General features: G+C 41.0%; 1 protein-coding gene across 2 annotated transcripts in view; it reads left to right on the top strand.

Annotated features, from left to right (window-relative positions):
- Nucleotides 1-9124, top strand: part of smad2 (SMAD family member 2) — a 134905-nt gene extending 125781 nt beyond the window's left edge. For both annotated transcript variants that reach the window (XM_080205877.1, XM_080205789.1), the window contains 2 exons: nt 1373-1517; nt 6129-9124. In XM_080205877.1, coding sequence (XP_080062003.1) covers nt 1373-1517; nt 6129-6252 — 269 coding nt within the window. In that variant the 3' untranslated portion in view covers nt 6253-9124. The remainder of the gene's footprint in view (nt 1-1372; nt 1518-6128) is intronic.
- The last annotated feature ends 3181 nt before the right edge of the window (nt 9125-12305 follow it).

Genomic DNA, 12305 nt, shown 5'->3' with positions numbered 1-12305 from the left:
ATGAAAATGAGAAGTTCACGGCAATAAATGGATCATTAAAAAAAAACAAAAATGACTGTTTCTCTCCCTGTGTGTGTGTGTCTGTCCCTGTCTGTGTGTGTGTGTGTGTGCGTGTGTGTGTGTGTGTGCGTGTGCGTGCGTGCGTGTGGGCCCCGCTCTGCCAGTGTGCGCGCGGGCCCCACATCCTCTATCTCTGTCTCGCTGCCTTCTGTGTCTGTGCCTCTGCCTGCCTCTGTGTGTGTGCGCGCGAACGTGTTAGTGTCCCTTGCCCCTGTGTGCGTGTATCTGTTCTCTTGCTCTCTGTCCCTCTGTCTCTGTCTCCCTCTCCGTCTGTCTGTCTGTTTCCCTCCCTCCCTCCCTCCCCGTCTCCGTGTGCGTCTGCCTCCCTCTCTCTCGCTCTCTTCCCCCCCGCCCCCGTATCTCTCTCTCTCTCTCTCTGTGCGTCTCTCTCTCTCTCTGTGTCTCTCTCTCTCTCTCTCTGTGTCTCTCTCTCTCTCTCTCTGTGCGTCTCTCTCTCTCTCTGTGCGTCTCTCTCTCTCTCTGTGCGTCTCTCTCTCTCTCTCTGTCTCTCTCTCTCTCTGTGCGTCTCTCTCTCTCTCTCTCTGTGCGTCTCTCTCTCTCTCTGTGCGTCTCTCTCTCTCTCTGTGCGTCTCTCTCTCTCTCTGTGCGTCTCTCTCTCTCTCTCTATCTGTGCGTCTCTCTCTCTCTCTGTGCGTCTCTCTCTCTCTCTCTCTCTGTGCGTCTCTCTCTCTGTGCGTCTCTCTCTCTCTCTCTCTCTGTGCGTCTCTCTCTCTCTCTCTCTCTCTCTCTCTGTGCGTCTCTCTCTCTCTCTCTGTGCGTCTCTCTCTCTCTCTCTCTCTGTGCGTCTCTCTCTCTCTCTCTCTCTCTGTGCGTCTCTCTCTCTCTCTCTCTCTGTGCGTCTCTCTCTCTCTCTCTCTCTCTCTGTGCGTCTCTCTCTCTCTCTCTCTGTGCGTCTCTCTCTCTCTCTCTCTCTGTGCGTCTCTCTCTCTGTGCGTCTCTCTCTCTCTCTCTCTCTGTGCGTCTCTCTCTCTCTCTCTCTGTGCGTCTCTCTCTCTCTCTGTGCGTCTCTCTCTCTCTCTGTGCGTCTCTCTCTCTCTCTCTCTCTCTCTCTCTGTGCGTCTCTCTCTCTCTCTCTCTCTCTCTCTGTGCGTCTCTCTCTCTCTCTCTCTCTCTCTCTGTCCCTCTATTTGTGTGCGTGTCTCCCAGGCTTAGGGTACACACACATTTTCACCTACTATGGATGCAAGTAAATCAATACTTATGTTGCAACTGGCATTTGCTCTTGTACCAGTAATCTACTCTGCATGTGCGTATAAGATGTAATTTGCTGCTTTGTAATTATGTTTCTTAGGCTGTAACCTGAAAATATTCAACAACCAGGAGTTTGCAGCGCTTTTGGCTCAGTCTGTAAACCAAGGCTTTGAAGCTGTTTACCAGTTAACCAGGATGTGCACAATTAGGATGAGTTTTGTGAAAGGCTGGGGTGCTGAATACAGGTGAACAATCATTATTAATTCTCTAGTTTTTGTTTTTTTAATATTTTCCTAATGTGATTGATCTACACTATTCCTGAGCAATAATGTTGAACAGTGTTGCTCCTGCTCTCCATACTCTTCATTGTGGTAAAATTGATATCATGGAATCCAAACAGTGGAGAAGGAGGCCAATCAGCTCACTGAGTCTGCACTGAATCTGTAACAGAACATTTTAACTCGGTCCTGCCCCGTAACTCCACATATTTACCCTGCTAATTTCCCTAACCTACATACCTTGGGACATTAAGGGGCAACTTAGGATGTCCATATCACCTAACCTTCGTATCTTTGGACTGGTGGGAGGAAATTAGCGGACACAGAGAATATACAAACTCCACAGAGTTACCTGAGAACATCAGAGCATAAGAGCTAGAGCACAAGTGGGCCATCTGGCCCTTTGAGCCTGCTCCATCATTCAATAAGATCATGGCTGATCTTTTTGTGGTCTCAGCTCCACTTACCTGCCCACACATCATAGCCTTTAATTCTTTTACTGTTCAAAAATTTATCTATCTTGCCTTAAAAACATTCAATGGGGTAGCCTCAACTGTTTCACTAGGCAAGGAATTCCATGGGTTCCCAACCCTTTAAGTGAAGAAGTTCCTCCTCAGCTCAGTCCTGGTCACCCCCATCATCAAGGGCATCCATCCTGTCAATCCTGGCCTACTGTTAGAATTTAATATGTTTCCATGAGATCCCCCCACCCCGTTCTTCTGAACTTCAACGAATATAATCCTAACTGACTCAATCTCTTCTCATACATTAGTCGTGCAATCCCAGGAATCAGTTTGGTAAATCTTCGTTGCACTCCCTGTATAGGAAGGATATCTTCCTCAGATAAGGAGACCAAAATTGCACACGCTATTCCAAGTATGGCCTCACCAAGGCCCTGTGTATTTGCAACAAAACATCCCCACTTCTGTATGTGAATCCTTTTACTGCCTTCACCTCCTGTTGCACCTGCATGCTTACCTCCAATGACTGCTGCATGAGGGCACCCGATCTTGTTGCACGTTCCCATCACTTTTTATTATCTGAATGGCTATAAATTATCTGCCTACCTGTTTTGCTACCAAAGTGGATAACCCCTCATTTATCCACATTATACTGCATCTGCCATGCAGTGAAGCATCTCTGCATTCTCCTTGCAGCTTACCCTCCGGTTAGCTTGTGGCATCTGCAAATTTGAAAATATTACATTTAGTTCCTTCATCTAAATCATTAGTATATCTTGTGAATAGCTGGAGTCTTAGCACCGATTCCTCTGGTGCCCCACAAGTCACTGCCTACCATTTGGAAAAAGACCCATTTATTCCTACTCTTTGTTTGCTATCTGTCAACCAGTTTTCTCTCCATCTCAGTGTGATACCCTCAATTCTATGCGCTTTAATTTTAGGTATTAATCTCTTATATGGAACTTTGGCTTCTGAAAGTGCAAGTAAACTACATTCACTGGCTTCCCCTGATCAACTTGGTATATCTATTTTGCAGGAGAATGGCCACAGGAGATTCCTACATTGCCTACCTAGTCCTCTTGCTCTGCTTGGTGGTCACCCATTCCCTTCCTTCCTATGGAGTCTTGAGCCTATGATGTGGCCATCTCTCTATAAGTGCTATCGATGATACTCTGTGCCTCATGGGTGCTCCAGTGTCCCCAGCCACTGCTCTAGCTCCAAAACCTGGGTTTCCAGGGGCTGCAGCTGGTGATGCTTCCTGTACAATTGCTGGCCCTGATCACTGGAAATGTTCCTGGCTTCTCACATGGAGCACAAGGATCACACCATGGCTTCAAGCTCTCCTGCCATGATTTGCCCCTTTAAATTAAACTTTTGCACTGGTGGAATTTAAAGCATGGGAGAGGGGCACAGTTTTAAAATGAGAGAGGCTATTTGGCAACTAAATTAGGAAGCGTTTTTCTCACACTGGATAGTTGTATATGTGGAATTTTCCTCCCCAAAAGTCCATGGATGCTGAGTTAGTTAAAATTGTCAAGACTGAAAGTAGCATCTCTTGTTGGGAAAGGTTATCAAGGGATATGGATCAAAAGCAGGTAAATGGAACTTGGGTACAAATTAGTCATGTTCTAATTGAAGGGCAAAATAAGTTTGATGGACTGAATGATTGACTATTATTCCCAAAATCATGTATACAGGGTAAATGAGCAGTGATGTGTCCAGTTTTGGTGTGTTATTCAGTAACCCATTTGTGAAACGGCAAACGCTATGTTCCAGTTCCATGGATTGAACAATCACTTTCCTTCATGCAAAAACACATTGTAATTCCCCATTCTTTCCTAGAAGAGGAAAATATACTGAAACTACTCCCAACCACTTCTTCACAAAGCTGTCAAAATTGATTAATTGCCATTCAACACCATGCTTCAGCCCAAATTACAATGATGCTTTCTCATTAGAGGCAAATCCTAGAAAGACCTGTGGTACTGAGAAGAATGGCAGGTAAAATGGGATGCGTTGGAAGTGCTTTCTCTACCCACGTGCTGCTACTTGTTTTCCTGCCTGGAGACAGAGTTGACTTGCCCTTACTTTGCAAAATGTTTGTAACATGGGGTAAGGGAGAATCCAATCCAAAAGATGTGCTATAGCATTAACAGTGCACAGATGAGTATGAAGTGGTTATATTAGTTCATTCTTTAGGTTCACTTAGTGATGGTATGTCATGCTTTATACCCAACAAAGCCATACCCATACAGATACAACCAAGCATTTTTGCATCTACCTGACAACAGCTTTGGAAGTAAAAACAAAAATGCTGGAAAAAGCTCAGCAGGCTGTAGAGAGAGAAACAGTTAATGTTTGCAGTCCAATGTGAATTTTCGAAACTGAATATATTAGTGCTATCTGAAAGCAAAGTAGCATAATATGTTAATTGTTCAACATCACTGGAGAAGTGTCTTCGCATGAGTCAACAGTGTGATGTAGATTTTTTTACCTCTGTTTTTAAGGGTATTTGAAGAGGATTGATTGAATAGATTTAGGAACATGTTTTCAATCACGAATGAAGCCAAAACCAGAAGTCGTAAATGTAAAATAGTCACTAATAAATTCAGTTAAGGATTTGGAGAAACATCTTTACCATTACATTGGTGGGAATGTGAAACTTGCTGTTGCAGTGATAGCTTTTAAGGGGAAGCTGGAAAAGCTCATGAGAGAGGAATAGAATGACTTGTTGATATGGTTGGACGAAAAAGTGTATGAGAAGGGTCATGTGGAGCAAAAGTATCAGCTTGGACCAGTTGAATCAAGTGGCCTGTTTACTTGACATAGCTAGTGAAAGTTGTGACCCCAAGCTTTCTTTTTAACTGTCCTCCTTAAACTCCATCACTGGCAAATGCTGCTATTGGACCTCTAATGTTTGTCTAAAAACCTCCCAAAATCCTTGTGATATTCTGTTTTAATTTTCCCCGTCTTATAATTAATTTGAAAACATTGCAAATGTGTTTGTTTCACTTGACCTGTTTTATGTTTCTGTCTGTGACTAGTCTGACTTGTATTGGTTAAGTGTCATCAACATTTTACTTTTCAGATGGAATGAAAACTAGTTCTTCACTTTTAAGATGTACTTGTCATGAGTGTTGAAAGTAATCTGAAAGTCAGGAACTAAACCTACAGGCGGTGTTGTATCGGTACTATCACTAATTAGTAATCCAGAGACTCAGGGTCATGCTCCGGGGATTCAGCTTTGAATCTCACCACAGTAGATGGTGAAAAAACTTTAATTCAGTAAAAATCTGGAATTAGAAGTCTAATGATTACTATTGTCATGAAAACTCATCTGGGTCGCTAATGCCCCTTAAAGACGGAATCTGTCATCCTTACCTGCTCTGGCCTATATGTGACTCCAGATCCACAGCAGTATGATTGACTCTTAAACGACAAGTAAGCTACTCCGTTCAAGGCTAATTAGGGATGGCCCGTGCAATGATACTCATAGCCCATGAATGAATTAAAATATATTTATATAAAGAAACATGTCAAATATCCAAGTGCACGTCACAACTAAAGCATTAATTTTGGAAGTGCAATCACTTTATTATCCAGATAAATGTGACAAGCAGTTTGTATGCTGCGAGGCCTTGGGGAGGGGGAGAAGAAATGAAAAAGGACCAGATAACTTGCATCGGTGGTGATGGTCAATGAATTGACCAGTGGAGAGGAAAACTCTCTGCTCTTCCTTGAGTAGAGCTTGGGGATCTGTTTTGCCAATCGGAACAGGTAGTGGTGTCCTAGATTTAATACTTTATCCAAAAATGGATACTAATAATGCAGCACTCTGTCAGTATTGCCCATAAGCCTGGATAAAGTTTACAGTTGGGCTTGTACTCACAAGCTTCTGACTTGGATGATGCTATCTATTGAGCCAAATTTTGTCTGAGGAAAAAGGATAAAACCCACAAACGACATTCTGGAAGAAGAAAAGTCTCTGACAAATTCTCTTTTCTCCTATGCAGAAGTAACATTCTTCTTTAAAAACTGTTGTATTTTGGACTAAGTTCAAAAATGTGACACCTCATTACTTTGCATTAATTGCTCCAACATTTCTTTGTCTTTATAGACGGCAGACTGTGACGAGCACTCCTTGTTGGATTGAACTTCACCTGAATGGACCTTTGCAGTGGCTTGACAAAGTTTTAACCCAAATGGGCTCCCCCTCTGTCCGCTGCTCAAGCATGTCCTAAATGACTACACACCTATTTCAGCATCAAGACTGGATTAAGCATAAAATGGAGTCCAATCAACAGACTTAAACAGCTTTTCTGTTGTAGTACTTGTGTGTTATCCCAGAGACTGTTTGTTAATACAAAACAAAATCAAAAAGAATGGCACTTGATCTCATCAACTTAAGCACCTTGTTGAGTTTTATTATCCCACACCCAGATTATGACATAAATGTATTAGTATTAGTGTATTAAACACAAATATAGCTTATGACTGAGGGTGAAGGGAAAGCTGTGTAAAGTTACATTGTATTATGTGTTAATGCACATCATGTATTGAGTGCCTGAGGTCCATCAATAACATGTACAGTAATTCAGTATGTGATTCCCCACACATTTGCTATGTTTTAAAATGACATTCTTCATCGTTAAATGAAACCTCTATCTTTGTCTTTTCTCTTTCCTCCTCCATTCCCACTCCAACATAGATATACCAGATAAAAATAAATTGACACATGAGAAACTTCTGATTTAATAATGAAATTAAAGTAGTTGGTAGTGGGGAAGCTAAGCTTCAATTTAGTTTTTCTCAAGATATTCGGTCATAATTATCACAAAGCTCCCTTTAGCAACAGAGTATCATGGCATTTGGATAAAGAAGTTTGTGTTTCAAAGATTAGGCAATGTTATACTGCTGGAGAAAAGCTGAGTTGTGACAGTGCAATATTGAGTGACTTTGGACTTGCCACTAAAAGATGGATGAATGTAGCACTATATTGAAACTGGCATTTTCAGAGATGGATCTGCAGGAACAGAGGAGCAGGAATGTGGTCAGATCTGGCATGTTATTAGTTTAGGTAGACTGCCAAATCAGCATAAAATTCTCCGTGTAGCTCACCTGAAATGCTGAGTGAACTTTGGTATGAAAACATGGAAATTCCTACGGTATTTTATCACTGTTAAATAGCTGTACCTTAGATTAAGGAAGTTAGTGCAGTTTATTTTAGTTTTGTTATCTGTTCAACCTTATCTTGAAATCAAGTGTTTCAAAATGGTCTTTTGTAAGCTATTTTAGTCCCTTGAGTTATTTCATTTAATTTGTTTTAGAATATATGTAGAACTATTATGGTACAGATAGGTGAGTGCTGTTCACACTATACCCAGCATTAAGCAGAGGTTGTAACTGTTATGGTGCATACTGTTATAGTAATTTGAACTCCTGTTGAGATATTTGCTTGTGATATTTTGGTTGTGTGTGGCACCATTTGAGGAAACTAAACTTCCTGGGACAAAGGAGGATCACATTGGGCAAGATTTCTAAGAATTTTTCAATTGACAGCGTTTTAATGGTAAACCAGTAAACTCTGCATGTAACAGATACTTTACAATGCTATGCTTGCCTCTGGCTGCTCATTGTGAATTTTGATGTTGCCCCAAAGGTGTGTTCTTTTCCCAGCACTGAGAATTTGTGAAACTGGATAGTAACAGGTCCAGCAAAAGGATCATTTCAACAAGTTGTTGAGCAATTTGTTTCTGGAGTTAACAGTATTGATGACTGGGGCTTAATGTTTTAAAGTGCTCCATGTGTTTATACTTTTTATACTTTATCAGTGAAGTATATTACTCAAAATGGCGTTGGAAATATTTGGGTATTTTTTATTTATAGATGATGCCAATCACTATTCTTCATTACTAGTTGCTACCTCTGGTTCAAAAAAAATCATCAGTACAAAACCATGAGGTTTGTGCCATTTCCATTTTAGTTGAGGTCTAATTTAGGGTCATTTGTAAAGGGGGAGCAAGCCTACATACACCATATTTTAAAGCCTTTTTAGTTGAATTAGAAGCTTGAAGGAAAATTTGGGGAATTGCAGCTTCTGTGTTTTTAGTCATTTTTGCATTTAGTCATTATGTCAGTGCAGTATCATGTTAAAAATAATAAATGTTGGCTGCATCCTGTAAATATATTTTATTACGGAGTTAAATTGTGTCTTCAATCTTAGAGTGGACTTCGAGTACTTGCGGAGTATCCAATTAGGCAAAAGATTCCCTTTGTTATTGAAAGCAGAAATTGACCAATAAGAGTAAAGTTTTTAATTTCTCCTTCCTCTCCAAAGCTGTTTATAACTATGAAGTGTCTTAAATCATTTGAAAGTTGCAACTTGTATTTAAAGACTGCCTCTCTGAAGCAGTGATTTGACTTCTGAGATATACCCACAAAAAGGCACAATCTCTGCATTTGCTGCTACAAAATCTGCCTTGCAATTTCAGTATAATGTCTGGATAATAGCTGTACATGTTCTTCATGTTCCTCAAACACTACAAACTCATGCACCCCCAAAAAGCTTAGAGAATACATATTTTAATGTGTTCTGTTGGAGGGTGGCTACAGGTGGGATTTTTTTGAGTGACTGTGTAACTTGTAAAATAGAACACAAATGTACAACTTACTAATAATTCTGTGATCTAGCTCTGTCATATTTCCCTTTTGTGGCAGTAGCAGGATTGCTTTTTAAATTTCTTTTACATTGTTAATTCCTCTACATTACACTAGTGCTGTACTTTGTAAGTGCAGCTAGTGATAGCTTATTTTTGAGAACAAGATGGTGAATGTTAATGCTTCAAAATGGTGAAAGCTGTGGCTGCTTGCAGGCCATGGGGAGCAGTTTTGTTTGCCGTTGAGGTTTGGGAATGAAAGGAAGCAGCACCAAATAATAGAATATGGTCAGACTTTTTAAAGAAAAGCTAGCAAAGCATTTACCGTTCTATTTGTGAGCTTGTTTTACCAGTAGAATTCTGTATTGGTAGAACTTGTGAATTTGAGAGGAATAAAAGCTTCAGGCCTGTTGCATATGCAGACTAAGTGAATACACTAATAAAGTTTTAATTCTGATGTTCTGTATTTTTCTTGTGTAGAATGTGGGGAAATACTGATTTGTGAGCTTTAATTCAATGTAACTGGAACAAGAGTGCTGAATTCCATACCTGAACATTGTATAGAATGCACCTGTTTGACCTCATCCCCAAAAATGATTAGACTTTTTTCTTTGATATCCATTTTTGCTTTTGAGGTATTTATAGTTCACTTTTACCTGGAGTTCCATGTATTCCAAAAGCTGAATAATGGGAGAAGGTTTGTGCAGTAGAATGGACTTAAAAGGGCGGGATAAAATGTGGCATGAAAGCAAATCAGCATTTACCACTGACTTGGAGGAGGGGGCTGAAGGGTGGGTGAGTAAATTTGCTGTTGATACCAAGACTGGTGGAGTAGTGGATGAGGTGAAGGGCTGTTGTAGGCTGCAAAGAGACATTGATAGGATGCAGAGCTGGGCCACTTAACCCTGATAAGTGCAAGGTGGTTCAATTTGATAGGACAAATTTGAATGCGGATTACAGGGTCAACGGAGGGTTCTGAGGAATGTGGAGGAACGGAGAGATCTTGGGGTTCATACCCACAGATCTCTGAAGGTTGCCACTCAAGTGGATACAGCCATGAAGAAGGCCTATAATGTGTTAGCATTTATTAACAGGGGATTTGAGTTTAAGAGCCGTGGGGTTATGCTGCAACGGTACAGGACCTTGGTGAGACCACATTTGGAATATTGTGTGCAGTTCTAGTCATCTCACTATAGGAACGATGTGGAAGCATTGGCGAGAGTACTGAGGAGATTTACCAGGATGTTGCCTGGTTTGGAGGGTAGGCCTTATGAGGAAAAGTTGAGGGAGCTGGGGCTTTTCTCTTTAGAGCAGAGGAGGATGAGAGGCGACATAAGAGGTTTATAAGATGATGAGGGGGATAGACAGAATGGATATTCCAAGACTATTTTCTGGGCTGTTCCTAGGGAGCATAACTGTAAGGTTCATGGGAGATGTCGAAGGGATGTCCGAGGTAGGTTATTTCCTTGGAGTGGTTGGGGTATGGAATGGACTGCCTGCTGTGATAGTGGAGTCGGACACTTTAGGAACTTTCAAGCAGTTATTGGATAGGCGTGTGGAGCACACCAGAATGTTAGGGAGTGGGATAGTTTGATCTTGGATTTGGACAAAGCTCAACATAATACCGAGGGCCGAAGGGCCCGTATTGTGCTGTACTGTTCTATGTTCTATATCAACAAATGTGTATTTTCTCAAGGTGGAAAGTGTGGAATTTTGGATAAATCACAGCTCAATTTTAACATTCGAAACTCCAGTTATTTGTGAGGTTGATGGGTTCACTAGTGCCTAGTTATAGCAATGAAACTAATATTTTAAACAGCACCCTTGCATTGAGAATACTCAAAACTTACCTCTGTGGTTTTAGGTTTGGGTCAAATTGTCGACCAGTTCTTCTCCACCTGATTGAATTTGCACTAAATAGAACAAAACTAGGCTATTTCACAATATACGAGCTACTTTGTGTTTCCTGTGAGGTCATACCGTTATGAAGGATCGGTCCAGAGTAGTTATTACCAAGACATCACCGGTTCTCTATGATCAAAGTTCAGATACAATAATGAAGAAGAGACTTATGTATAATTAAGTAAGTGATGCTGCACTATTTTTAAAGTTGTCTTGTTTTTCAAACAAGGCAAATGACATTCCTAGTTCAAGTAATTTGGAGCTGGGTGGTTAATTGTAGGATGTATTTAACTCTGTCAGGTGTAAGACACAGCAAGAAGCCTCAGTGAGTCACAGGTTTATACAACTATAAAAGGCAAATGACATTATAAATTAGCTGTCAGTGTATCCAACCACCCACACATAGTGTGAAACAGTTTTAAAAAGGCATTGTTCTAGAAAGTTCAGATTGGAAAGTAATTCTTTCCCTACAGAAGGTGTTAGCAATTGAGGGGTGGATGGGCTAGGAAAGAAAAGGATGATTTTTCACATTCATTTGACTTGGTAATCTATCAAAGAAATGAGTTGAAATTTAAAAATTGTTCATTCCCAAGTAACTTAGATGCATGCTATGAGGAAAAAGGGAAATCTGCAATGCTGGCCCTCCAACATTTCCATTTTGTTTGCCACAGGATTAGGAGGGGGTGGGGAGCATATTTTCTTTTGGGCAGTAGGCAAAAGAAACACCAGGAGCCAATCCCCTCCTTACTGGTCCCTCCATGGTAGCAACTGCTAGTTTTCCTCCATCTGTTGGTGGGTCTGAGGCCCTACCAAGAAACTGACCTGTGCTGAATGAGTGAACAGTTTCCAGGTATGAACAGGAAAGATAGGGTGTGCTCCATATTCTTGATGCCCAGGCATAAGAAGGCCATAGGAAAATAGTTTTTCTCATTTCCCATTCAGGATGTAAACATTGCTCAAAGTTTATTTGTTAGCCACAAGTAAGGCTTACATTAACACCAATTAAATTACTTTGAAATTCTCCTAGTTGCCACACTGGCACCTGTTTGGGTCAATGCACCTAACCAGCATGCCTTTCAGAGTAGGAGGAAACTGGAGCACGTGGTAGAAATCTATGCAGACACAAGGAGAACGTGCAAACTCCACACAGTGACGCAGGCTGGGAATTGAACCCGGGTCCCTTGCACTGAGGCAGCAGTGCTAACCATTGTGCCATCAGTCTGTCCCCATGCTAGTCATCTTCTGTCTTCCTGAACTTGATTACTGGTTTTGATCTCCATCGGTACAAAATTTGTCTACATTTGAAATTGTTTTATGCACATTTGCTCAAACGTCATCTATATGAGTATGCTTCAGTATGAACGTGATGTTTGTGTGCCTGCTCACTTAGAAGTTGAGCTCGAGGTTATTAGTTCTTCTGCCACTTCACTGTTCCCCAGTATAAATAATCCCATCCCCACCTGTAATGAGTTCACATTTGTCCCCTCTAATCTTTTCACGTACCTAGAGAAGATTTTAAGTCCACTTTTATGTTCCTTGCTATTTACCTTCATATTTTTTCCCCTTTCCTAATCAGTTTCTTTGCTGGCTTCTAAATCCATTCTTTCTAGCATTTTTGTAGGCTACTTCCTTTGATTTAATGCAACCTGTTTGTAAACCGTATCAACTACAGATTCTGGAAAGGTTCCTATAAACTGGAAAGTAACAAATGTAATCCCACTATCTTGAGAAGAGAG

The sequence above is a fragment of the Carcharhinus amblyrhynchos genome, chromosome 1 (assembly GCF_965287045.1).
Source record: "Carcharhinus amblyrhynchos chromosome 1, sCarAmb.v2.hapA, whole genome shotgun sequence".
Classification (NCBI taxonomy): Eukaryota; Metazoa; Chordata; class Chondrichthyes; order Carcharhiniformes; family Carcharhinidae; genus Carcharhinus; species Carcharhinus amblyrhynchos.
The sequence above is the reverse complement of the archived record's forward strand: the minus strand, read 5'-3'. Positions and strand labels throughout refer to the sequence as shown.